At 41.1% G+C, this 27484-nt stretch overlaps 2 protein-coding genes and 1 long non-coding RNA gene across 7 annotated transcripts; 1 reads left to right on the top strand and 2 right to left on the bottom strand.

Annotated features, from left to right (window-relative positions):
- The first annotated feature begins 1079 nt into the window (after positions 1 to 1079).
- Positions 1080 to 2270, top strand: LOC131225254 (metalloendoproteinase 3-MMP-like). The gene has a single exon (XM_058220752.1). It carries the CDS (start codon positions 1114 to 1116, stop codon positions 2101 to 2103), a length of 990 nt encoding a protein of 329 aa, XP_058076735.1. The 5' UTR covers positions 1080 to 1113; the 3' UTR covers positions 2104 to 2270.
- A 3675-nt stretch (positions 2271 to 5945) lies between these two features.
- Positions 5946 to 6440, bottom strand: LOC131225446 (uncharacterized). Its single transcript, XR_009161354.1, has 3 exons — positions 6352 to 6440; positions 6209 to 6271; positions 5946 to 6040 (listed from the first exon to the last, which is right to left on the bottom strand). It is a non-coding gene; the product is annotated as an uncharacterized LOC131225446 (long non-coding RNA).
- Positions 6441 to 6940: 500 nt separating this feature from the next.
- Positions 6941 to 8685, bottom strand: LOC131225281 (hexokinase-2-like). Of its 5 annotated transcripts, none has more exons than XR_009161288.1 (3): positions 7926 to 8685; positions 7764 to 7821; positions 6941 to 7631 (listed from the first exon to the last, which is right to left on the bottom strand). XR_009161288.1 is itself a non-coding variant. In XM_058220790.1 (3 exons), the coding sequence occupies exons 1-3, from the start codon at positions 8366 to 8368 to the stop codon at positions 7593 to 7595; spliced, it is 288 nt and encodes a 95-aa protein (XP_058076773.1). In that variant the 5' UTR covers positions 8369 to 8685; the 3' UTR covers positions 6941 to 7592. The 5 variants fall into 5 exon arrangements, 3 of the variants coding, with proteins under 3 accessions (XP_058076773.1, XP_058076774.1, XP_058076772.1); XM_058220790.1 differs by lacking the exon at positions 7764 to 7821 and having other exon boundaries at positions 7926 to 8081; positions 8276 to 8685; XM_058220791.1 differs by lacking the exon at positions 6941 to 7631 and having other exon boundaries at positions 7653 to 7821; positions 7926 to 8081; positions 8276 to 8685.
- Between the last annotated feature and the right edge of the window lie 18799 nt (positions 8686 to 27484).

Here is a 27484-nt window from a genome sequence, read left to right as displayed (position 1 = left end):
CAAAACTTCTGTGAACCTCAAAAGGGTTTCAATGGCATATGTTCAATCCCCCACTGCTTTTTTCAGTGTGGTTCACTTGATGGTTAGATATATTTTATTTTTTGTCTCAAGACTGATGGACAGTTTGGATATAACACATACCTCATGATGAGACCCACGAAACTTGTTGGCGTCAATACACCAGCTATATGTATATATATCTAGTGTGTGGTATACCAGCCAATCCGCTTCCGTTTGATACATGCTGCGGACGCGGATTAGGTACTGACAAGTTGAGCAGTGAGACTCCCTGCTGAAGTGATGTCACCAAGTTATGTGAGCCCACAATGATGTATTTGTTGTATCCGTACCATACATCCATTTTTAGAGATCATTTTAGGAGATGAGATAAAGAATAAGGCCAACATAAAGCTTGAGTGAACCTACCACAGAAAACAGTGGGGAGAGTGATGCCCACCGTTGAAATCTTCCTAAGGTCCACCGTGATGTTTATTTGAGATCCAACCTATTCATAAGTTAACAAAGACATTAAAGAAGGGAAAACACTAATATCAACCTGATCGAAAACTTTTATGGCCCTTAGAAGTTTTTAACAATGGGCATCACTCTCTCAACTGTTTTCTATGGTGGGGTCCACTAGAGCTTTGGATCTGATTCATTCTTTGTTTCATACCCTAAAATGATCTCTCCAAATGGATGGACGGTGTGACACAAAACATACATCACAATGCACCCACAGAAATAGGTGACGTCACTTCAGTAGCCAGTCTCGCTACTCAACCTGTCAGTAGCTAATCCGCGTCCAATGCTGCCCATCTGGATCATTTTTAACCAAACAAACAAACACTTTAAGATCATCACTATTATGTAACCATACCGTGTTTGCCATAATATGTAGAACACAGATAGTTCCGAGATCAACTAAAGTCTAAAGGCAATGTAAAAGACCCAGGTATTTGAGTCGCCTTGGCGCCCTAAACACGTCATAATGTTACTAGTCTCGACGGAGACCTTGTGAAACACGATTCTCGGAGTTACTTCGCATGTTATAAATAGGCAATCCTCACTAAAATGCTCCAAGACAGGAGCTTCTTAGCTTTTAACCATCCTTGTATGTTACAGGAGAAGAAAATACTAGTAATGGCATCCAAACAATGTTCTTCTCGAGTAACATGCGCCCTACTTCATCTTATCATGCTTCTCTTCCTTCCTCTTCTCATTCAATCTCATTCCACTCACCAACATCAACACCAAAACCAACAACCCTTCAAATCCCTACAAGGATGCCACAAAGGCCAGACTGTCAAAGGCCTCAATGCAATCAAGCAATATCTTGAGATGTATGGTTACCTCCCTCACCATCACAACAACAATACCAGTAGTGGTGACGACGACACATTCGACGATATCCTGGAATCAGCTGTCAAAACATACCAACTCAACTTCCATCTCAATGTCACTGGCATACTTGATTCGAAGACGCTGCAAGACATGTCGTTGCCACGATGTGGTGTCCCAGACATCGTAGATGGACATACATCGATGCGATCTGGGAAGAATCGTCATCTTGGGTCCACCACACACCACACAGTAGCCCATTACACCTTCTTTAATGGCCGACCGAGGTGGCCTTCTTCCAAGACACAACTCACCTATGGTTTCCTCCCTGGAGTTCAGGTCATTGGGACACAGGACCTGAGGTCTGCCTGCTCACGTGCTTTCGATAGGTGGGCGAGAGTGAGCCATTTCACGTTCCAGGAAACTCAAGATTATAGGTCTGCTGATCTTAAGATAGGATTTTTTAGGGGAGATCACGGTGATGGGGCTCCTTTCTATGGGCCTGGCAATGCAATTGCACATGCATTTGCACCTACCAGGGGCTGGTTTCATTTCGATGCAGATGAGAAGTGGGGAACTAACCAAGCTAGTGATGCCTTTGATGTGGAATCCGTTGCAGTGCATGAGATTGGACATTTACTTGGACTTGGGCACTCTTCAGTGGGGGGTGCTATAATGTACCCTTCTATTAGCATGGGAGTAAGGAAAGTGAATCTGCATGGGGATGATGTACAGGGTATTAAAACCCTGTATAATCTGAACTGATGATGCATTCTCATGGTATTCAGCCACGACGTCGGAAATAAAGCTGTTTACCTCGCGTGACTGGTTATTTCTGCTATGTTCCTGGATTTTTATACGTAGATATTTGAGTTAGATGTTTTAATGCTTTATTAATATAAAAAAAATAATAATGAGGTTGTTTCTTACTAGAGTTTTTAATTTAAAGGAATTGTTTGGATCTATACGTAAGTATTTGGGCATGGCTGAAGCAAAACAAATCAAATTAAATTTACATCTAGATATGCATAAATGGGAAATAGTACCATGCGGTGACCTCATGGGAAGTTTCCATGAAGTCGAGCTATGTGGGCCCCACCGTGATGTATGTTGAACATCTACTTCGTTAGTCAGATGCATCATTCCATAGTGGGCCACAGGCTTAAAAATCAAGTCAATCCATGACTTTGGTGGGCCACACCACATACAACAATTGAGAGGGGTTACTTCCCATTAAAACATTCATAATCATTGATAGGGCCCGCCGAGATGTGGTTCATAAATCCAGACCATCCATTATGTGTGTCCCACTTGGATGAGCGGTCAAACCAAGTTTTAGCTGCATCCAAAACTTAGGTGGGCCCCACCAGTACTTTTATATATTTTAGGCATGTCTTCGCATGGTTTTAGATGGTATGGCCCACATGAGTTCCCTATACGGCTGATTTTTGGGATATCTTATAACCTAAAAGGGACCCATCAAATGCACAATGTTGATGTTTGACACACATCATAGTAGGGTCCACACAGCTCAACCTCATGGGAACTTCCCGTGAGGTCGACCTCATAGTACCATTTCCCTACACAAATTTACATGAACTTAAAAGCCCATCTTTTAATTTAAAGAAGGATTGGGGCTCATTCATTTCCTCTCTCTCTCTCTCTCTCTCTCTCTCTCTCTCTCTCTCTCTCTAATACGTTACGGTATAGGGTTTCTACTCTTATGTGCCAAGAAAACTTTCTTAAAATGCAGAATTTTGTACCCTATAGCATGCAATTTTATTTGTCATAAAGAATCTCTCTAAAGCAATTTGCATAAGTTACTTAAACCGCAAGCATAACCACAGGGTTCTTTCCTAATCATCCAAAGACTTTGACCAAGTCAAACTTATCTAAGTTTGGATATTTCCTCATGTAGATTGCATGATACGCACAGTCACCGTATCTCATGCTATACACATATCCTTTTACACATTGATTGTTGACGCTTATGTTTTTGTACTTAATCAAAATGGGCCCCCACACCATTAGTATCTTTGTACCACCTTAACCCAACTCCAGTTGCTCTACACCAAAATATGATGTTATGGCACTATGATGAGGAAATAGAAGACCTGTGCCACATAAAGAGTGGCAGGCATAGATGTTTCCACCTAAGTCACCAAGGAAATTGGGCCTATCAACCTATAAATACCATAACACTTATTAAGAGAGAGAGAAAGGCATGTACAAAGAAAAATAGAGAACCTTTGGATTTTTTAAAGAAACAAAGAACTTCACGCCGAAACTCTCTGGACGTGAGCTTCGTTTGCTTGAACATTACGTCCCTTGCTGGGAGGACCATGTGCCACGCGCTAAGACCTCTAGTGGAGGAGAGAGCCTCACGCCATGTGTAAGACCATTTTACTTCATGCTTTGGCACTACACATTGAACACTTGGATGGAGCTTTGTGCCTAGGCGCAGACCTATGACAGCATTTACACAAAGAAGCGATACTCTCCTTTAACCCACTAAGTTCCTGTTTGTTATAACATTTACCATAGTAAATGATGGAATAGAAAATAATTATATTTAATAGCAATTTGGAAAGAGAGGAAAATTATGGAGTAATTATGCTATGAGAATCAAGATTGCATCGGATGGGATTGCCTATGTAAAATTTGTAGTTCCCCCCATATGATAAATGTGTTTGATCCACACTGTCCATCCATTGTACCAGCTCATTTTAGAACATGAACCTAAAAACTGAGGCATGTTGTAAGCTCAAGTGGAGCACACCACAATAAACAAGGGGATAATGATGTCTACCATTAAAATTGTGAATTTGTGTAGGGCACACAGTGATGTGAATCGGTCATTCAACTTGTTCATAATGTTAGAAAAGACATAAATGAACCAAAAACACAAATATCAAGTTAATCCAAAACTTTTGTGGCCCCCAGGAAGTTTTTAACGGTAGATGTTTAATTCCAAGTATAGCTTATGGTGTGGTCCACATCTGCTTTGGATTTGCCTCATTTTTGGGCTCATGACCTAAATTAGCTAATAAAAAGGTTACATGACATGGATAAGACATACATCACGGTGGCCCCAACAAATCTTACGTATGTCTTTCTTCTCCTCTTTTAGTAAAGCTGTGAACATCATCAGGGCATCTTGTATGAATTTACCGTGATAAGTAATATTTATTCATTTACCACCACTTACCATGGTAAATGGTAAAACAAATAGGCCCAAAGGACTAAGGGCACGGGCACTTGAGACAAGTCTCATTAGCTATGTCTTTTAAGGTCTGAGTACAAACCTACCGCACCATCTGCGCCGACGATTCTGTTATTGGCGCTAAATGGGTATGTCTTTAAAAGTATTGGCGGCGCTAGGTAACTTCTAACGGCGCCTTTCTGAGCGCCGATAAGTATCTGTTTTTCCGACACGAAAAAGCGCCGGTAAAAATGGTTTGTGTACACTTTTTCTACCGAAAAAGCGCCGTAATATTTCTACGCAAGCGCCGGTAGAGGCCTTTGTAATGGATTTGTGAGGCCCTAGCATGCCAGTAATTTTTTAAAAATATTTGAAACATAAAAATGATGCGATACAAATAAAACTGAATATTAAACAAAATTTATATTACCACACAATAAAAAAAAATATTACAATAAATGGTCTTGAATGTAAATAAATTAAAAAAAACAAATCCTCTATATAGTCTTACTCCTAGCACGAGTGGCGTCAAAACGCTGAAGTGATTTGAACTCTGGATTCCCCACTTGCATGCAACGAGAAGAGTGGATCACCCACCATTAGCCCTTTGAAAATTGCTCCTATGATAGCCAGAACCAGGCTAGTCCTTAGCTGCTCCATGGAAGTTGGTTCTTCGGCGCTTTACGTGGCTTCCCATCAATGGCATAATTGACAATGGAACAGGCAAAATTGACAACAATAACAGTGAAAGCAGTGAGGGGCTGCAACACAAATAAAAAAGAAAAATCGGGATGAAGATCATCTCTGATCTAACACCAATAAACTGTTCCTGCATGTGCCATCTTTCACAAGAGAATCTGCTGTCATGTTTGCCTCTCAAGCCGTGGCTTTGTTTCCATTCTGTTTTTACTTGCGCTTATAGGATAGATGAGGACCTATATTTTTGTGTGCTCCCACCTTTCCGGGAAAAAAAGTACAAGTGGATTATCTATTACTAGAAAATAACGCCTCAATTGGGGATTGAGTAAACACTTGTGACGGTCATGTAATACAGGTCAACTCCTTTTCCTTTTTCTGAAGGAACATTCTTATTGGATGCTTGTTTTGCTGGAGCATATTGCCATAATTGGTTGCATCCAACAACACCCTATTATTTAGTTAAATAATTCATCATGGATTATGGGGTTATAGTTGCTTTGATATTGTGAATCGCTGTAACTAACACTTCCTGATATTGGACAGAGAACCTGTTGGTTACAAAAGACATAAGCTTCTAACTCTAAGCAGATGGTGAATCTGCAGAATGTTCTGAATGGCATATGGTGACTTCCTAACAATAAGCTTATATACCTGAAATATAGCAAAATGTTCTGAATATGCAGGAAGTATTTTTACTTTTTACTCGTGCGCCAGAGGAAGTACAAAAGGACCTCCAGCAATCAGGGTCTCTTTATTAGCCAATTCTCTGTCTTTTCCTGCCTCTATTGCAGCCATGGTAGGCTTTGAGAAAAGAAAGAGGTGAATACTCAGCCAGCTTGGTATTAATTTTGGTGTATAAGATGACTTTTCAAATCAGGACATATACCAAGATGCATAATCTATGGTGCAAAAATAAATTATCTGTAAGGGAAATTTATGATGATCAATCAAAAGGACTTCTGCTTTTACCTTCAAACCTGCACAGCCTACTATTCATGTGACAACTGTGACAACATCTGGGTGGCGAGCAACCTGAAAATTTTTAAAGCTACATTAAAGAATGAAATTGCCACTAACCATAAATAGAAAAGAAACTAGACAATGTGGCAGACCTCTATGACAACTTCCTCTCCAGGAATGATCTCAGGCCTGTGCTCAGCATCAGCCAAAGCCTCTTTGAGTTCACCAACTAATGACTCATTTGTAACAGCAACCAATTGAGGCAATGTTTTCACCTATTCAATTAAAAAAATAATTTCTGAATGTTACGTAAGCATTGAAATTTGAAATCACTTTCAGTCTCAAAAAATTTCAATCTTAGGCATAAGAAAGCAATATAATGACATGTTCAGTAGATTCAAGTCTTTTCTTACCAGTGTTTAAATTATCTTTTAAAGTGGTATGCACTCATTTTAAAGTGGCACTCAAACAGGCCCTTGGCATTTGAATTTGTATGATTATGCGTGTAATCTGGTTGAGATTTGGGTGTAACATATTTCTCCATATGAACTTTTATGCATTTCTCCATACGCACACAAACATGCAAGGCAACCATATCTCACCTGAACATGAGATTGTGAGTATCCACCATAGCTGCTGACTTTACTTTGCTAAACACTCCCTGCAACGAAAAAAAAAAAATTGTAATAAAATGACTTAGTGAAGAGAAAACGGATACAAACTATAGTAGGTCCACAACAATCCATGAATTCCCATGTTTTCCATGTTATTATCATCATGTCGATATAACTAAAGTATAAATAAAAATGGCAGTTACGACCATGATAAGAACCTCTTAAAATCAGAATACAAATAGAAAAACTACATGAGATGGATTTTTCGGGTTGGTTACAGTTGCCATGTAACCATTCAAACCGGTTGCTAGAATGTGATAGTAGATATGCCCCATAACCTGCATGAATGTGTTTCTTTATTACACATAGGTCATCAATATAACTGAAAACCACAAGAAGCTATTTTTCTGCAAGCAACTCGATGCACTGTGTTCTCAATGATTTGACTAAAGTAGAAAACCCACCCTATCATAGAATATTGATACAAAGCCTGCTCATCAGACTCTCTGCTGAGAATTACATAAGCAAAAGATCAAAAGCACAACAGAAATCGTTGACAGGGAGAAGATATCGGTTAGTTGGCTAGTAAAAAGAGTCCCAAAAACAAATCTCATGAGTGAGAACCGAGTACGAAGCTCAACTTCTTCCAACCAAAATATAGCACACCAGAACTGGGTTACGAGATCAAGCAGATACCTGGATCCCTGCCAATGCAGCTTCTGCAGCAGCAACAGATATAGCTGAAATGAGTTTTTCAACATTTTCAACTTGAGAAAGATCTAAGCGTCCATTGAGAAAAGCACGGAGAGTGAACTCACCTGATAGAACATATGAGAAAGGTGCTGTCAGAACATCCATTTTTTGTTACACTTATAAAGTGATTACATTAGTCAGGGCACAAATTTATGAAACAGGGAAACAAAATAGCTTGTGGTTCACATTCATCTTACATGCCGTGATGCATTTATCTCTGGAATTCCTTTTTTTTTTTTTCCTGTATTTTCAGGCCTATGGGCATTTTTTTATTATTGAGTTCTCTCTTTTATTCCTCAAAACAAGAATAATAAATAATCCAAAAGAAAGAAAACAATAGCCACAATAAGAAAGCTCACCATCTCTCCTGATCTAGGTAGAAGACCATGCCACTTAGGAATTGCATGTGCACGCTCTACATATGCAGCATTTGTTCCAGTACCCAAGATTACAGCAGCAACAACATCATTATTGCAGTATCTACTTCCAGCCAGTGTTCCAACTGTATCATTGACCTATATTGAAGGCAACCAGTAAGTACCATTAAACTGAGTTGCAGGGGTACCACTAACACATGAAACATTAAAAGTTACATTTGAAATCGATACATGGATATGGAAAATACTAGCACAGGACATTTATTTGGCACATAAATTATTGTAAGATCCCTGGCAGGGCTCAAGCCAGGATTCATCAAGAACAAACTTACAAGTTTGGTAGAGAATGAGATGAACAAGAGATTGGTAAACTTCAACACTGCAAGTTCATTATCTTTATCCTTAATATTCTGGTAGACTGACATATTAGTGGATCTATTCAGAAAGAAGGTACTTACAAAGAGGAGAGTGTGCGGTCCAAATGGCTCCTTGGATTAAAAAAGAAAGTAATAATTACAATACATGGATTAAACTGAAGTTCCAGAGCATGATATTCCCTTCTAATCCTCCCCACAAGGGTCACCACCGACAGATTTCCCCATATAGTTTAGCTGTGGTGGGAAGTTCAGGTTACATCCTAGGTTGGAACACAGCTACTTGTTTTAGTCATTGTCTTCCTCTCTTGTTGGCAGCAAGTGTCACTATATGGGGGGCAAAAGAACACCTAACCATCAGCATGAGAACAACCCTGCCATTGGTAAATATTATCAAAGCTGTTATTACAGAAAAAATATGGCTTAGCCGGATACAATGTTAGTGATGATATACATGGATCTTACATATCTTATCAAATTCTGTGAAGGATCGTCCCTAAAACATAAAATTTCAACAATTCAGTCATATGATCTGAGAGTTTCAGATTTTAACATGGGTAACATACATATGAAAATGCTGAAAATATCAACATACAGCAATTAGAGATTACACTACCAACAGAATTTTGGATCAACCCACTTCTCAACCTGTAAAAATGCTGAAAATTTCAACATAGTATTGCTGCATTAAAGAAATATGGAAGAAAATGATACAACTCACATTGACACTCAAGCCTTTCTCCCTCCTCCTTTACCCGGGCTTGGGACCGGCAATGCAAGTAGTTGCATTGGCGGAGTTAAAAAAGGGGGCTTAAGATCTATTTGGTTTGATAAAAAATTATATTCATAAAGATTGATGTGATGACCAAATGGAGCTTAAGACTTATAATACTTACATAAATGTAGTTGTTCTCCTTCGCTTGGCTTCCATCATCTAACACTGCCTAAAAAAACATGCTAAAAAAGGTAAATGCCCTCCTATTAATGTTGTAAAGAAACATGGAAAGAATAAGAGTTGCATTGAGTTATAAAGAAAATTGATAAGAATAAGAGTAAATCATTTTGGCTAACTTGTTGATTTAGTACTTCCTCATTATGAATATTTTGGCTGAAATTTTTCTCTTTTTGGCAGTCGGAGAAGTCACCTCGTCATCTAATTAATGTTTTTATAAAAAGAAGAAGAAGAAGAAGAAGAAGAAGAAGAAGAAGCCTATTAACTTAATTCTACATTAGTCAATCTCTGTCCCATGAACCTTGCCTAGTAGTGCTTCCCATTTAACATTCAATAAATCTATTTCTCATAAAGGGGGGGCGGGGCGAAGGAGGGAAGAACAAACACAAAATCATTATAGCTGAAATATTTACTAATGATGCACTTGAATTTTTTATTCGTAAAAATTGGTACTGCTACAGTTTTAAATAAGTGACATCTAGAAACACTCATTCCATTCCATGGTTTACAGTAGCTAGAAGACTAGCAATGTGGTGCCATTCTACACTATATGCCCTGCATATGAATCATGTTTTGGCAATCATTTGAAGTTGGATCGACTCTCATAGTAGCTTTGGTTGAAGTTTGATGACCACCTGCCTACCAGGTATCAAACCCTCTTTTACCTTGGCTGGGGACCAGTGGATGCAAATTCTGCCATTAGGTGCAATTGCTACCAGAAAAGAATCCCAAAACTACACTAATAAATGCAAATATCATGATAGGAATGCAAGAGATAGAGGAGGCAGCACAAGCAGAATACAACTATGCTACCATAATTTTTATATTCAAACAAGACGGAAAACTACAGATATTCATTTATAATGCAATCAACTAAAAGGTCAATCAAGCATGGCAGAGAAAAAACACAAAAACTAACAGTATCATCACTACTGATTAAAAAAAGCACCAACAGCCACGTGCAGTTTCTGAAGAAAACCTTGGACGTGCAAAATTCAAGGGGAGCACATTTTCCATGAATAAAATCACTAGTGGCAAGACAACTGTGCATTAGCAACCTAAGAGAGTTACACTTTCACAATGATCCAAGCACAATAATGTAAAGTTGTGTTTCCTTTTCAAGTCTTACTAAAAGAAAATAAAACAACTCTCATACAAAGACTTGTATACAATTGGACAATTGGACAAGAGGAAAATGGTTAGGTCAAGACATTGAGTTCAAATAGGTCACTAATAAGAACCACACATTATATGAACTGTGTGCACTTCCTAGGGACTTCCCTGCAACAACTTGTTTGTAAGAAACTATTTATGAAAGACTTGACATAAGGTGAAAACAGTCTTTTCAAAGGGGCTAGTAGTGAGTCCTCAATATAGCAGAATTTTAAATGATGATTAAAGGACAAATGGGAACATGCATTGCTTCTGAGAATTATGTAATATTTTCTGCATGTGAGTAAAATTAAACAAGCCACACAGATCAGCAACTTGATAGACAGAAGGCAAGCATGCAGAACGTGGGAGTGAGTGCAAGGCCAGAAGTAGCAAAAGAACTTCAATATAAGCTTCTTCTTCTTCTTCTTCTTTTTAATCCCCTGAAACATCTCAAAAAAATCTGAAGTAGGGACAGGCCCCAAAGTGAAAGATTTGTGCAGCTATATGACAAGACAAATGGCAATACCAGATAAAAGTTAAAATCATAAAATATAGATATCAACATTCACAAAGAAGCCTAACCAAGAACAAGAAGCAAACAGAACCAGCACCAAAGTCATTAGTTGCCGGCATTAGAAGTAGAAACAATAAAGAGGTTGTTTGATAGAATTAGAAGCATGGACGAGACTTCATAGAGACACAACAACATATATGTTTACTGCCAAACTTGCTGGTTGCTGTCGCTACCATGGAAAGCTTTTCTCTTTTATTTTTTGTTTAAGGTATAATGTGAGGCTTGACTTATTCTGCCGGCTTCTCTTTGATGGACCAATGGATTTGGAAATCGAGGAATCTCTCCTCTAGCACTGTCGTTTGGGCTGTCAATTGGCAGGCCCTGGGTTTAGTTTTATGATAACTTGTTGCTTCGAATTTTGTATCTTAATCCACTGGTATTGTAAAGAGATTATCAATCAACTGATATTGAAAAGAGATTATCAATCAATGATTATGCATTTATTCAACATAACAAAGAAGATACAATCAGTCATACCATATGCGCATTGACATGACAGCCCTAAATGTCATAGCTACTGATGATTACAATGATGGTGCTTCAAATCCTGTTGGAATTCCGTGGGGGTAGATATGCTGGTGATTCGTCTCAAATCCTAAAACAGTTTCAACAAAAATGATGGACAAGATACAGACAGGAACAATATATGAAGGTTTTAGCTAATACCTTTGAACTTGTGAATCAGATCAACACCATCAACAACCCTGATTCGAGAATCTGCAAATGTAACAAGCACTTCTAAATTAGGGATTCGACCATGCAAATCCCTAAAAATGGATTCGACAATGCAAATCCCTAAAAATGGATTCGACAACGCAAATCCCTAATTAGGGATTTGTATTCAACAAAGCATATTCCTAATCAAGTATTCTAAAATAGATCATACCTGAGAATCTGAGATTCACCAGCAGCAGAAGACCGAACTGCAGCAGAGTGCAGAAAACAGATCCAAAACCCTAGGAAACAAGAGAGTAGTAGATCTAGATACTACGGAGAGATCCCAAAGCAGCCGTGAGAGAGAAAGAGGAGAGAGAGAAGGAGAGACTCGTGGAGTTGCAGAGAGAGAGAGAGAGACAGGTAGGAAATAGGAGAGTCGTGGAGTTGCAGAGAGAGAGAGAGAGAGAGACGGGTAGGAAGAGAGTCGTGGAGTTGCAGAGAGAGAGCAAGAGAGAGGGCATCTTGTATGAATTTACCGTGATAAGTAATATTTATTCATTTACCACCACTTACCATGGTAAATGGTAAAACAAATAGGCCCAAAGGACTAAGGGCACGGGCACTTGAGACAAGTCTCATTAGCTATGTCTTTTAAGGTCTGAGTACAAACCTACCGCACCATCTGCGCCCGACATTAGGGGCTTGCCATCATGAAAATTAATTTGCACCTAACCCAACACGTGGGTCCCCATGTATTGCCAGGTTCATTTAAGCTTGTGTCTGATAGGGCCATCATGAGTCTCCGTTCAATCTAACTAGTGATTCGACCACTTTGCACATAATAGACTATTAACTAATAACATTTTTTGCCACCATGAACGTTGTTATTGCAAGGACCATGCCCATAGGGGCCTTTTCAAGCTTTTCTTGTGTGGTTATGTAGTTTGACTTGGGATATGAAATATTTAACTTGGAGTCGCAACAAGCCAATTAACTCAGATTTCCATAGTCGGTTAGACCCTACAAAATCCTTTAGAAACCAGAGAATTTGGGAATTCCCTATTTTATAATGATTCCTGATCTTATCTGGGATTCTAAGTAACAGACTTCAGTTATAGAAAAGGAATGTATTAAAATTGAGGTTTTACTGTTAAAAGCAAAGCTTGAATATATGGTTAATGTCCTAGAGGGGGGTAAATAGGACTTTTTAAATTTTAACTGGAATACTATGTACACTTACTTTTAAACACTTATGTAAAGTTGTACACATAATAAGAAGTACAACTACTCAGTTTACTCAAGCGAAAACATCATTCAAGCATTCTATCAAACATGTTTGCTACAATAAAGTAAATCATGTATATTTTTTAGCAAAATATAATAGATAATGGATAAAACATTCAGCGTATTGCACACGATGGATAGTGGTTCAACTACATGCCTACTCCACTCCCAGCTGACGCACTCTCTCATAGAGTGTGCCGGATTTCACTATTCATATGGTTTTAAATCAGGTTCACCATAAACCTTCATAACTTATACAAAGTCCATACAATTTTCATCCAACGATGGCCTACACAAGGTCTTAAGGAGTTTGGATCTCAAACTCCAACACGAAATCATATACAAGGACGACGAATGTACTCTCCCATCTGAGGCCTACACAAGCACTTGTCAAGTTTGGTATTTCAAAATCTATATAATACCCCATACTTTTCAGTGCTCGGGTATTACCATGGAGGCCTAACCGAGCATAAACACAAATCCAATTAATGTGAACATTCACACACTTTAGCCCAAATCTAACCGTTCATCTTAGATTTAGAAGTCTAAATTATGAGATCCACCATTCACCGTGTTCACGACTCAATGTGGAATGATTTGGCACTTACTTATACAACATAACTACCACATTGCAAAAGCGACTGTTAGAGTCTATCCTAATTAGCTTGGAGAATTTAGAAATGTTGGTGATCAGATTGGGAAACGATCCAATTTTTGGATGGTTGGAAATTGCCTTTTATGATACACAAAGGGAGTTGTATGGCCCACCTAAGTTGAAGATTGGACCTACCTTTAATCTAGGGGTCATAATGAAACCCAACAAAGAGTGAACAGAGTGGATTTGTCAAATAAATCACAATGGACCCCATATTAGGATGAGTGTGCACAAAGCGTGCATGTACCTGTGGTGCATTGACGTCAAGGCCCGATCAACAGGGTTTGACCCGAGCCAAGGAAGGAAAAGTCTCCTTTCCTTCGAATTTTCCCACCCATGAGTGAACGAACGGACATCGTCTGTTTGGGATTAGTTAGCCCACCATGATCATATGTCTAGATGATCCAAACCATCCATCATGTTTGGACCGAGGGTTCGACAAAACCCCCAGAGATTCATATGTTAGCTCCCATGTGCAAATGCACAATCACGAGTACAACAGCGTTATGTGCGGCGGTTTGTCAAAAACAGAAACCGTTTTAGTTGCCATGCTGGAAATCCGAGAGATCTTATCTCTCAATCCTAACCATTCACTTAGGAACATCCCAACCCTCCATTCAATGCACGTGGATTAGGGTTTCCTTCTGTAGCAAAGAGTGAAAGGAAAACCACGGTCGGTTTTAGCTTACCATTCAATGCACTTTTCTTCTAAGTTTCAGCTCAATGGATGAAGAATTATAGTAAGACTAAAACTTACTATAAATAGTAGAAAAGGAAATAAAATAGATTTTTAACCCTCGATGTGATGGAATCTCGCAATTTTGGCATGGGCATTGCCAGGTTGGTTGGCTAAAGTATATTCTCCTACACCAAAATCATATACGGTACGTCGAATAACTCATTCTAATTTGTGAAATATGCCTGTTTTAAGGTTCTGACGGTCTGGATCACTTCTGTCTCCGATCAGGCCTTCTCTAGTCCATCTTGGACATGAAAATTTCCACTACCCACTCAACATCAAGGAGAAATAAGAAAAGAGAGAGAGAGAGAGAGAGAGAGAGAGAGAGAGAGACAGACAGACAATGAGTGAGTTAAGTCGAGTCGAGTCGGCACATTTGTGTTGCACCAGCTCGACTTAGCTGAGTTGTTGGTCGAGTTGCAGGTCGATTATTTCTCCAGCAATTTGGTTAGATAGGTCTGAGGAAGGAAGAATATATATATATATATATATAGAGAGAGAGAGAGAGAGAGAGAGAGTGAAGTATTTTTCATTGAACCGCACTGACTCGACCCGAGTTCGCTCTGAGTTGGGTTTGGGTCGTCAGCTAGGTTGATGTTTGAGTAGAGAAGAAGATGAAGAAGAAGAAGAAGAAAAAGAAGTGAAAGGAGAAAGAAGGAAAAGAAGGAAGAAGAAGTAGGTATAAAGGAGAAGTAATAGAGGAGAGTCGAAAAAGAGAGACTCTGAGACCATCCGACTCTGGCCCACAATGACTGAGTCATGTGGTTGCGATTTGAAAATCAAGTTGAGTCCAGATCAGGATTGTGCATTCCAGCAGAGAAAGAAGAAAGAAGTAAACGAGGAGAGAGAGAGAGAGAGAGAGAGAGAGAGAGAGAGAGAGAGAGAGAGAGAAGGGCTACTATGTTCGAGTTCTTGTTGAGTTGACTCAGCTGATTTCTGTGAGTTTGGGCTTTGAAAAGAGGCCTGAGTTAGGACTTGCTCCAAATTTGACCTCTTTAGTGAGTTAGGACCTGCTCCAGATCTGACCTCTTTAGTGAGTTAGGACTTGCTCCAAGTCTGACCTCTTTAGAAGGTTGTTCTTGGGTTGTATTTACCAACAATCTCTAAGAGGAACTCGGTTTACTATCAAGTCAGGTCACACCGAGTTGTTGTATGTTTCGGCGAGACTCAGATTGCTTTAGTAAGTTTTACTGAGTTCGTATCAGTTGAAATATGTCTGTTAAATTATTTTGGGTCGGTTGTTCAAGCAACTCAGCGACCGGGTTCAAGAGTAGACGCGGTTTAAATTGAGTTGAAGACTAGTCAAGTCCAAACAAGCCTGATCAACCATCTAAGTGAGTCATTCCTTGAATACTTTTTTATTGAAATTAATTATAGTTTAGTATAGATTAATGATTTTAAATATCATATAATTGGATGTAGGAAGGAAATTTTCAGGAACTATGTTATGATTCATCTATTCAAAATTCAAATTAGACTATGTTCAGAATCAAGTCGATCAAATTGAGGTTCCGGTCCCAAGTTCATTTTGCATCTTTTCAACGTTAGATCACATCACAACTTGAAAGGTGAGGACTCCCCCTTTAAGCTTTCCACTTAAATTCATTAATCTTGATATAGATGGTGTTTTAATCTCTGGCATTTAGTATCTCGTAAGTTGATTAATTTACTTGTCTCACTATGCGAATATGCTAATCTGTTGCGCAATTGACTCTTATATTTGATAATTGACATTTCTCTTTAATTTTAGCAAGCATGAATGATTTGATTAATACATATTATCTCAAGTTACGGAATCTATTAATCAATTAGATGCTTGCTACCTGTGATTGCTTGATGATATTTTTGAAGGTTTTTGAACTAGTATATATTCTAATGGATTGAATAGAATTTCTTATGGACTTACCATCTTGTGGCTCATTTGTTCCCTATGTGGCTTTTATCTTTTATTTTCCCTATACAGCTTTGATGATATATTTGCCCCTTTGCAGCTTTGATGAAATAATTATCCCTTTTTGGCTTTGATGGTTTAATTTGTATAAACTTGCTAATTATTGGGTCACTATGCAGAGTTCCATATGACTTATGGGTGAAGCTGAAGTTTATTTATTGATTTTCTAGTCACCTTGCAGATTTCATGTGATTTCCGAGTGACAACGGAGTTCACGTGTTAGTTCTCTCTTCATCTTACAAAGTTCACCTGTATAGTGATTTTCGGGTAAAGTTGAAGTTAATTTATTGATTTTCTAGTTACCTTGCGAAATTCACATACATTGTAATTTTTGGGTGAAGGTTTAAATGTTGATTTTCTATTTCTCTTGTGAAATTCACTTGTATTATGATTTCCGAGTGACACTGAAGTTCATATGTTTATTTTCTAGTCCCCTTATGGAAATTTATATGATTTTTCGGTGAAGCTGAAGTTCATTTATTTTTTATTCACTTTACAAAGTTCATATGATTTCTGGGTGAAGCGGAAGTTCACTTGTTGATTTTTTATTCATCTTAAGGAGTTCACATACAATGTGATTTTTGAGTGCAATAGAAGATCGTATGTTGATTATCTATCTAGATATATTCACTCATATAGTGATTGTTACTACGTCTTTCTAATGGTGAAAGTATACTGATTGGCTATATTTTTGAGAATATGATCTTGACTTTGAATTGTGTTGTTTAATACATCTCTTTTCATGTATTGCGAAATATGTTGGATTATGAATGATGAGTGTGTAATCTTAGAGGGTATTCCTCATTGCGATAATCATTGACGCTATCAAAATATATCAGTTGATGTAGGTGTAGAGTGAGCCGATGTGGTTCACTTAGTTACTTGAACAGATCGGGCAATTGAGGAGCTAGACGAGGTCCTTATAAGACCCGCATCCTAGCTCGTACCATTCCATAGGCCTCCGCGGTCCTCCCGGTCGAATTCTGGCGACCTGCGATCTGTTATCGGCATTAGTGCGTGATCCTGAGTCATGTCTCGTATTCCAGAGTCGGCTCAATCCAAGACTTGTACCCTTGCGACCGCACTGTCGCCGCGATTCTGATGCCACATCTCCCTCGCCGAGGCGATACCCGTGCCAGGATATGTGGGCCCGCGTTCAGTTCGAGAAAAATACCGCATGTTACAATTCCTAGAGAATCTCTACGAAACGTCACATCAACCAATCAAATCAAGTCAAGTGCAAGCAATCATCCCTAAGTACAACCACTCTCTCATAAAGTCAAATCTCTCCTTTCACAAATACACCTATCACCTTCACCCATCACACCCATCTCCCTCTCTCTCTTACGTCCCATTCTCTCTCTCCCTCATTTCTTCATTTTTCAAGCAAACCATGAGACTCTGATGTCCAAGCCTCCACATGAGAAGCCATGTGTGGCCCACTTCCCACCTCCTATCTCCACCATCCTAAGAGCATCTCGACCGTTGAAATCATCCCCTTGGAGCCCTAGACCATGTTGGCGGTGGAAGGAAGAGTCCATGATCAAAGATGGGTGCTTCTTTCTCTCCCTCTCTCTCCCTCTCTCTATCATTTTGTGTGATGATGTGGCTGTGTGGCCACCCGGATGGACCCTACCATGAAGCATGTATTTGATCCCAAGCCTGTTGTAAGTGGGGCCTACTTTATATATGTTGTATTCACACCATCCACCATTTGGTGGCCCACATGAGAATGGCCCACCTTATAACCCAAACCGTCCAACGTCCCTAGACATTAGACATTCATTAAAAACACAAATATTAGCTTTGGATTCAAAGCTTTTGAGAAGGGTTGTCCATGCAGGCCCCAGCTCGATGTATAAGTTTAATCCACATTGTCCATCCTATTTCTTAGATCATTTTAGGCATTGAGCCGAAAAATGAGGTTAATCTAACTCTCAGGCGGGCCATAACATAGCAAACAGTGTGTCTACCATTGAAAGCCACCCTGATGTTTTGATGCGCCAAAATATAGCGAATATTGGGCTCATTTAGTCTGTCTTGAGCAGTAAAGACCAATGGGCAGGGTGGATTTTGCTGATATGGACCCCACCTATGAAAAACCCCAAGAAAACCCCAAAAAAACATAAAAAAAATATAAGTAGGCAGCGCCTGCTGCTGTCTTTTGGCGGGTGGACAGCAGGGGCCCACTGTCCCAGCCGTGGGCCCCACCATGATGTGTGTCCATCATCCAAACCATGCAATTGTTGGGTCCCCCCAGGGCAGTGGGCCACCCTAAAAATCAACCTTATACGACGCTCAGGTGGCCGACATGGTAAGAAACAATGGTGATTGAATGGCTACCATTGAGACCCTTTTTGGGTATCACAGAAGTTTTGGACCACGGTGAAATTTGGTTTTCCTTTTGATCCAGGTCTTTCTGACCTTAACAACGGGTTGGATTGCAGATGAACATTATGGTGGGCCTCACGTGGAACCCACAATGATTTATGTGTTTTATTCACACCGTCCACAGCCGTGGACAGTGGAATCCACCATGGTGTAGTGTATGTGTTCTGTCCACACCGTCCACAGCGCTGGACGGTGGGACCTCACTGATGTATGTGTTTCTCTCCACACCGTCCATCCCTATGGGACCCACCATGATGCATGTGTTGCATCCAAATGGTCCATCCATTTTTAAAGCTTATTTCATGGCATGAGCTAAAGAATGAGTCAGATCCATAGTTCCAGTAGACCCTATCATTTAAACTAGTGGACAATGACGTCCACCGTTCAAACTTTCTAAGGGCCAAGTTTTCTATTAAGCTGATATTTGTTTCCACTTCATATATCACTATGTTAATTTATGAACAGGTTGGATGGGAAATATATGTTATGGTGGGCCTTGGGAATTTTAATGGTGGAAATCAATATCGCTACTTATATTTGGGTGTGGCCCATTTAATATACATGGGGCCCATTTGTGTGGCCGTCCGCTGAGGCCCACTTGGTATATATATGAGGCCCACCTTTGATGTGTTTATGGGCTATCCATGAGGCCCATTTTTGATGTGTTTATGGCCTATCAATGAGGCCCACCTTTGATGTGTTTATGGCCTATCCATGAGGCCCACCTTTAATGTGTTGATGGCCCATCAATGAGGCCCACCTTTGATGTGTTTATGGCCTATCCATGAGGCCCACTTTTGATGTGTATATGGCCCATCCATGAGTCCCACCTTTAATGTGTTTATGGCCCATCCATGAGGCACACCGTTGATGTGTTTATGGCCCATCCATGAGGCCCACCTTTGATGTCTTTATGGCCCATCCATGAGGCCCACCTTTGATGTTTTTATGGCCTATCCATGAGGCCCACCTTTGATGTGTTTATGGCCTATCCATGAGGCCCACCTTTGATGTGTTTATGGCCTATCCATGAGGCCCACCTTTGATGTGTTTATGGCCTATCCATGGGCCCACCTTTGATATGTTTATGACCTATCCATGAGGCCCACCTTTGATGTGTCTATAGCCTATCCATGAGGCCCACCTTTGATTTGTCTATGGCCTATCCATGAGGCCCAACTTTGATGTGTTTATGGCCCATCCATGAGGCCCACCTTTGATGTGTTTAGGGCCTATCCATGAGGCCCACCTTTGATGTGTTTATGGCCCATCCATCAGGCCCACTTTGATATACTTGTGGCCCATTAGTGCAGCCCATTGATGCGGACCACTTGTTGTATATGAGGCCCATTGGTGCGGCCCAATGATGCAACCCATCGTGATGTGTATGTTATCCAGGTCGTTCTTTGGCTGGACCACTGGTAGGCCCAACTGTGATGGGTAGGTCCACCTCTGATGAATATTTGAGGCCCACCTTTTTGCTATTTAAGGCCCACTTGTTAGATATTTGAGGCCCACCTGTTATGTATTTCCGGCTCATATGACACGGCCATTATGATGTTTTGTAACCTATTTAACGAGGCCCATTATGATGTGCATTGGGCCCCTGGGTTGTGGTCATGCGATGTATCTAAGGGCCATGTGCAGGGCCCACTTGTTGTGTATATATCCTTTGTATGAGGCCCAATGCGATATACATTAGGCATTTGTGTGAGGCTATGGGCCCACCTTATGTTTGACTCTATATGGGCCACTGCTTGGGAGCAATGTTGGCTGAATGTACACATTGATGGGAAATGACGGTTAGATGTCCTCATTGTGACCTTCCCTTAAGCTTTGTTAGGCCCATTCTCTTCGTGGGTTAACCCAAATAAGTGGGCTCCATTCGCCATAGACAGATGGCTCCGTGCTATCAGATTGATATAACCATGGCCAAGAATCGATCTTTACATTATTGTTGATTGGTTGTCCATCTATGGAACCCCCCTTATTTTTATATGGTGGTTGTCAGTGCCGATTATCGATGCTGATCGTCAGTGCTGATTATAGATGTTGATTATCGGTACCGATTATCGAGGCCGATTCCGATTGTCGAGGTCGATTATCGAGGCCAATTCCGAGTGTCGATTCTGATTGTTGAGGCCGATTTCGATTATCGAGGCCGATTTCGACTACCGAGGCCGATTGCCGAGACCTATATGATATATACGCGACCCATAGTTGAGGCCTACTGTGATGTGTATTCAGCCCATGTTTAAGGCTTAATGTGAATAGGAGGTCTATGTAATAAGGCCCATTGTGATGTATTTAAGGCCCATGGGCAAAGCCCATTATGATGTATTCGTGGCCCATGGGCAAGGCCATTGTGATGAGTATTAGGCCCATGATGCATGGCCTATTTGATGTATTTGAGACTCATGTGCAAGGCCCACATGTCATGTATTTGAGGCCCATGAGCAGGGCCCACCTATTGTGTATATGTGGCCCTTGAGTAATGCCCATTGTGTTGTATATTAGGCCTTTGTGTGAGGCCGTGGGCCCATTATATGTTGGCTCTATATAGGCCATTCCTTAGAGGCGATGTTGGTTAAATGTCCACATTGTTGAGGCCGATTGTTGATGCCAGTTGATGATATCGATTATGAGTATATGACAGCATAGCATCATGATACATGCTCATACACATCATCTGCATATTTGTTATTAGATATGGTTGACCATTGCATATGACATTGAGCAGGTTGTTATGAGACTCTCAGATAGATGGAGGTTATCTCACATGAGCGCACGGTATGCGCAGGATTGATGCATGACTAGATTGTATGACTTATGCATCTTGCATTGTGATTAATGTACGACCTAGCGACGTAAGGGTCGTGGCCTCCACAGGCATATTGTGGATGGTCAGATGGGATACCGAAAATCTGTTACTAGCATCGGGCTGCCATAGATGGCCCTGGATGAAAATCCCTAAACCCTCTTGGTACCAAAGGACGCCCCAATGTCGAGACCAAGTGGATATATGAGCGCCCGAGTACCGAATACCAGGAGGCCGCGTCTCCCACTATATCGTGGTCGGTTGGGAGGGGATGTGGCCTTACCCACCCAAGCGTAGGAGGCATTGCTAAGCTGAGTTTGACCAGCTCGTGAATGGGTCCGCTATCGACGTACCCAATAGGTATTGGCAGACTATTGGCCAAGCGGATAGTGAGTTTTCTTACGCTCACTTAGTCTGTGCGGCTAGGAGAGCGGCAGTGCCATTTGGGGTGTACTAAACCCCGGTGATGATCCCAGAGATAAACAGTACTAATGTGTGGACTTATTGAGCAGGAGTTGCATACTCATTCATTCATTCATTCACTATCCACTCGGGTTGGCGGTGCACAACTATTTATTACGTATACCTTCGCAATGGCCAGGATTTCGGCTGGGGTGTGCAACTAACCTGAGATTAGGAGTTTACCACATTGAGTCTGACTATCCAAATTTAGGTATGAGACTGGTTTAGATAGAAGTCGCTTGTGATGAACCCCATAGCCTGCGATACTACGTACTATCATCCCGACTTCACACTCTAGCATGGTCATTCCATTCGCACCGCATATTGCATTACATTCGTGGCATATGACATTTTGGGTTACCTGTGTTTCTGCATTTATATGGTTTAGATACAACACTTGATATTTGACTCTTTATGACTCCTCATTTGTATAGTTGATCTGTATCACATATTCTGATATTGTTCCTCATCTGTATAGTTGATTTGTATCGCGTATTCTGATATTATTCCTCATTGTATAGTTAATCTATATTACGTATTTTGATATTGTTCCTCATTTGTATAAGTGATATGTATCGCGTATTCTGATATTGTTCCTCATTTGTATAGTTGATCTATATCGCGTATTCTGATATTGTTCCTCATTTGTATAGTTGATCGGTATCACGCATTCTGATATTGTTTAACTCATGGACTTGTCAGTATTTTCGCTTACTCTAATAACATATGAGTCATGACCTTGCGCCTATTTCAATATTGTTGGATTATGACATTGCGTTGAATACTTGACACTTACCATGTGCACACACTTACGCTACCTTCTGAGCTTTCTATAAGCTTATACACGATAGATGCGTGTAATGATGTTAAGTTGCAATAGTGGCGTTGAGCATGGAGCGTGCAGCTGTCTTCTGGAGCCTTGATTTTTATGTATTTTCCTTTCAGTATTGTATTCAAAATTTATATTAGTGGATATATGATGATGATGTTGCTTTTGTGATTTGGGTAAACTTGAGGTTATGCTTCTTACGAGATAAATGTACGTTTAAAAAAAATCCTCCTCGTAGGATCCCAGGATCGGAACTTGGCATATGGGCGCTGGGAGCCGAGAATGGGGTACTAAGGAGGTTGTCGACACCGAATTCGGTGACCGAGATTCCTGTGAATCTGATTTCTGAGTTTGGGGCGTGATAGAAGTTGGTATCAAAGCATAACTTGGGAAAACCTGAGGATAACATCACATATCCGCTGATAGATGCCCTACACTCTATGATTATTGAGAACTTAAAATGGTTAGATCCCCATGTTCGGAAAACTTAAAGATTTTCTAATATAACTCCCTACCGTTGAGATTATGAGGCTGCATATTATTCCCATTTCGATCGTCTCTGATCCGGGATCCGAAGATTAGCAGGGTCACCATAGTGTTGATGATGCATCTTGGGAGGGTGAGGTTGAGATTAGATAGCGCTATCTTCATTTTTTTGTAGATTGATTAAGCCTTGGTACATATACTTTATGATGTTTTATTTTTCATTGTTTGTTATATAAATTTTGAGGATGAAATTTTTATTTGGAGGGGAGAGTTGTAAGACCCACATCCTAGCCCGTACCATTCCATAAGCTTCTACGGTCCTCCTAGTCGAATTCTGGCAACCTGCGATCTGTTATCGGCATTACACGCGATCCTGAGTCATGTCTCGTATTCCAGAGTCGACTCAACCCAAGACTTGTACCCTTGCGACTGCGCCATCGCCACGGTTCCAACGCCGCGTCTCGCTTGCTGAGGCGATACCCGTGCCAGGATATGTGGGCCCACGATCAGTTTGAGAAAAATACCGCATGTTGCAATTTCAAGAGAATCTCTATGAAACGTCGCATCAACCAATCAAATCAAGTCAAGTACAAGTAACAATCCCCAAGTACAACCACCTCTCTCATAAAGTCTAATCTCTCCTTACACAGTACACCTATTACCTTCGCCCATCACTCCCCATCACACCCATCTCCCTCTCTCTCTTACATCTCATTCTCTCTCTCCCTCATTTCTTCATTTTTGAAGCAAACCATGAGACTCCAACGTCCAAGCCTCTACATGAGAAGCCATGTGTGGCCCACTTCCCACCTCCTATCTCCACCATCCTTAAACAATCTCGACCATTGAAATCATCCCCTTGGAGCCCTAGATCACGTTAGTGGTGGAAGGAAGAGTCCATGATCAAAGGTGGGTGCTTCTTTCTCTCCCTCTCTCCATCATTTTGTGTGATGATATGGCTGTGTGGCCACCCGGATGGACCCCACCATGAAGCATGTATTTGATCCCAAGCTAGTGTAAGTGGGGCCCACTTTATATATGTGTTGTATTCACACCATCCACCATTTAGTGGCCCACATGAGCAAGGCCCACCTTATAACCCAAACCGTCTAGTGTCCCTGGACGCTGGACATTCACTAAAAACACAAATATTAGCTTTGGATTCAAAGCTTTTGAGAAGGGTTGTCCATGCAGGCCCCAACTCGATGTATAAGTTTAATCCACATCGTCCATCCTATTTCTTAGATCATTTTAGGCGTTGAGCTGAAAATGAGATTAATCTGACTCTCATGCGGGCCATAACATAGCAAACAGTGTATCTACCATTGAAATCTACCCTGATGTTTTGATGCGCTAAAATATAGCGAATATTGGGCTCGTTTGGTCTATCTTGAGCAGTAAAGACCAATGGGCGGGGTGGATTTTGCTGATGTGGACCCCACTTATGAAAAACTCCAAGAAAACCCAAAAAACTATAAGTAGGCAGCGCCTGTTGCTGCGTTTTGGCGGGCGGACAGTAGGGACCCACTGTCCCAGCCGTGGGCCCCACCATGATGTGTGTCCATCATCCAAACCGTGTAATTGTTTGGTCCCCCCAGGGCAGTGGGCCACCCCAAAAATCAGCCTTATACGACGCTCAGGTGGCCCACACGGTAGGAAACAATGGTGATTGAATGGCTGCCATTGAGACCCTTTTCGGGTATCCAGAAGTTTTGGATCATGGTGAAATTTGGTTTTCCTTTCGATCCAGGTCTGTGTGACCTTACTAATAGGTTGGATTGCAGATGAACATTATGGTGGGCCCCACGTGGAACCCACAATGATTTTTATGTTTTATTCACACCGTCCACAGCCGTGGACGGTGGAATCCACCATGGTGTAGCGTATGTGTTCTGTCCACACCGTCCACAGCGCTGAACGGTGGGACCTCACTGATGTATGTGTTTCTCTCCACACCGTCCATCCCTATGGGACCCACCATGATGCAGGTGGCTGTGGATGGTGGAATCCACCATGGTGTAGTGTATGTGTTCTGTCCACACCGTCCACAGCACTGGACAGTGGGACCTCACTGATGTATGTGTTTCTCTCCACACCGTCCATCCCTATGGGACCCACCATGATGCATGTGTTGCATCCAAACGGTCCATCCATTTTTAAAGCTCATTTCATGGCATGAGCTAAAGAATGAGTCAGATCCATAGTTCCAGTAGACCCTATCATTTAAAGCAGTGGACAATGACGTCCACCGTTCAAACTTTCTAAGGGCCAAGTTTTCTATTAAGCTGATATTTGTTTCCACTTCATATATCACTATGTTAATTTATGAACAGGTTGGATGGGAAATATATGTTATGTTGGGTCTTGGGAATTTTAATGGTGGAAATCAATATCACCACTTATATTTGGGTGTGGCCCATTTGATATACATGGGGCCCTTTTGTGTGGTCGTCCGTTGAGGCCCACTTGGTATATATATGAGTCCCACCTTTGATGTGTTTATGGCCTATCCATGAGGCCCACTTTTGATGTGTTTATGGCCTATCCATGAGGCCCACCTTTGATGTGTTTATGGCCTATCCATGAGGCCCACCTTTGATGTGTTTATGGCGTATCCATGAGGCCCACCTTTGCTGTGTTTATGCCCATCCATGAGGCCCACCTTTGATGTTTTTATGGCCCATCCATGAGGCCCACCTTTGATGTGTTTATGGCCTATCCATGAGGCCCACCTTTGATGTGTTTATGGCCCATCCATCAGGCCCACTTTGATATACTTGTGGCCCATTAGTGCAGCCCATTGATGCGGCCCACTTGTTGTATTTAAGGCCCATTGGTGGGGCCCAATGATGCAACCCATCATGATGTGTATGTCATCCAAGCCGTTCTTTGGCTGGACCACTGGTAGGTTCACCTGTTGGCTATTTAAGGCCCACTTGTTGGATATTTGAGGCCCACCTGTTATGTATTTCCGGTCCATATGGCATGGCCATTGTGATGTTTTGCAACCCATTTAACGAGGCCCATTATGATGTGCATTGGGCCCATAGGTTGTGGTCATGCGATGTATCTGAGGCCCATGTGCAGGGCCCACTTGTTGTGTATATATCCTTTGTATGAGGCCCAATGCGATATACATTAGGCATTTGTGTGAGGCTATGGGCCCACCTTATGTTTGACTCTATATGGGCCACTTCTTGGGAGCAATGTTGGCTAAATGTACACATTGATGGGCAATGACGGTTAGATGTCCTCATTGTGACCCTCCCTTAAGCTTTGTTAGGCCCATTCTCTTCATGGGTTAACCCAAATAAGTGGGCTTCATTCGCCATAGACAGATGGCTCCGTGCTATCAGATTGATATAACCACGGCCGAGAACCGATCCTTATATTATTGTTGATTATTGATTGATCCTGATTGTCATGGTCGATTTTGATTTGTCGATGTCGATTGTATAGGTCGATTCTAATTGTCGAGGCCGAGTATTAAGGCCCATTCTGATTATCGAGGCTGATTCTGATTGTCGAGGCCGAGTATCGAGGCCGATTCCATTTGTCGATTTCGATTGTTGAGGCCAATTTCGATTACCAAGGCCGATTGTCGAGACCTATATGATATATACGCGACCTATAGTTGAGGCCTATTGTGATGTGTATTCAGCCCATGTTTAAGGCTTAATGTGAATAAGAGGTCTATGTAATAAAGCCCATCGTGATGTATTTAAGGCCCATGGGCAAGGCCCATTGTAATGTATTCGTGGCCCATGGGCAAGGCCATTGTGATGAGTATTTGGCTCATGATGCATGGCCTACATGATGTATTCGAGACTCATGTGCAGGGCTCACATGTCATGTATTTGAGGCCCATGAGCAGGGCCCACCTATTGTGTATACGTGGCACTTGAGTAATGCCCATTGTGTTGTATATTAGGCATTTGTGTGAGGTCGTGGCCCATTATATGTTGGCTCTATGTAGGCCATTCCTTAGAGGCGATGTTGGTTAAATGTCTACATTGTTGAGGCCGATCGTTGATGCCGGTTAATGATATCAATTATGAGTATGTTATAGCATAGCATCATGATACATGCCCATACACATCATCTGCATGTTTGTTATGAGATGTGGTTGACCATTGCATATGACATTAAGTAAGGTGTTATGAGACTCCTAGATAGGTGGAGGTTATCTCACATGAGCACATGGTATGCACACG

Source organism: Magnolia sinica, chromosome 14 (assembly GCF_029962835.1).
Source record: "Magnolia sinica isolate HGM2019 chromosome 14, MsV1, whole genome shotgun sequence".
NCBI classification, from domain to species: Eukaryota; Viridiplantae; Streptophyta; class Magnoliopsida; order Magnoliales; family Magnoliaceae; genus Magnolia; species Magnolia sinica.
This window is presented reverse-complemented; position numbering and strand designations above follow the sequence as displayed.

Coding starts and splice junctions, on each gene's coding strand:
- LOC131225281 (XM_058220789.1), bottom strand. CDS start 8,368: ATGTCAGTCTACCAGAATATTAAGGATAAAGATAATGAACTTGCAGTG. Junction 8,082..8,275: donor TCTCATTCTCTACCAAACTT/GTAAGTTTGTTC, acceptor CCTTCAATATAG/GTCAATGATACAGTTGGAAC.
- LOC131225254 (XM_058220752.1), top strand. CDS start 1,114: ATGTTACAGGAGAAGAAAATACTAGTAATGGCATCCAAACAATGTTCT.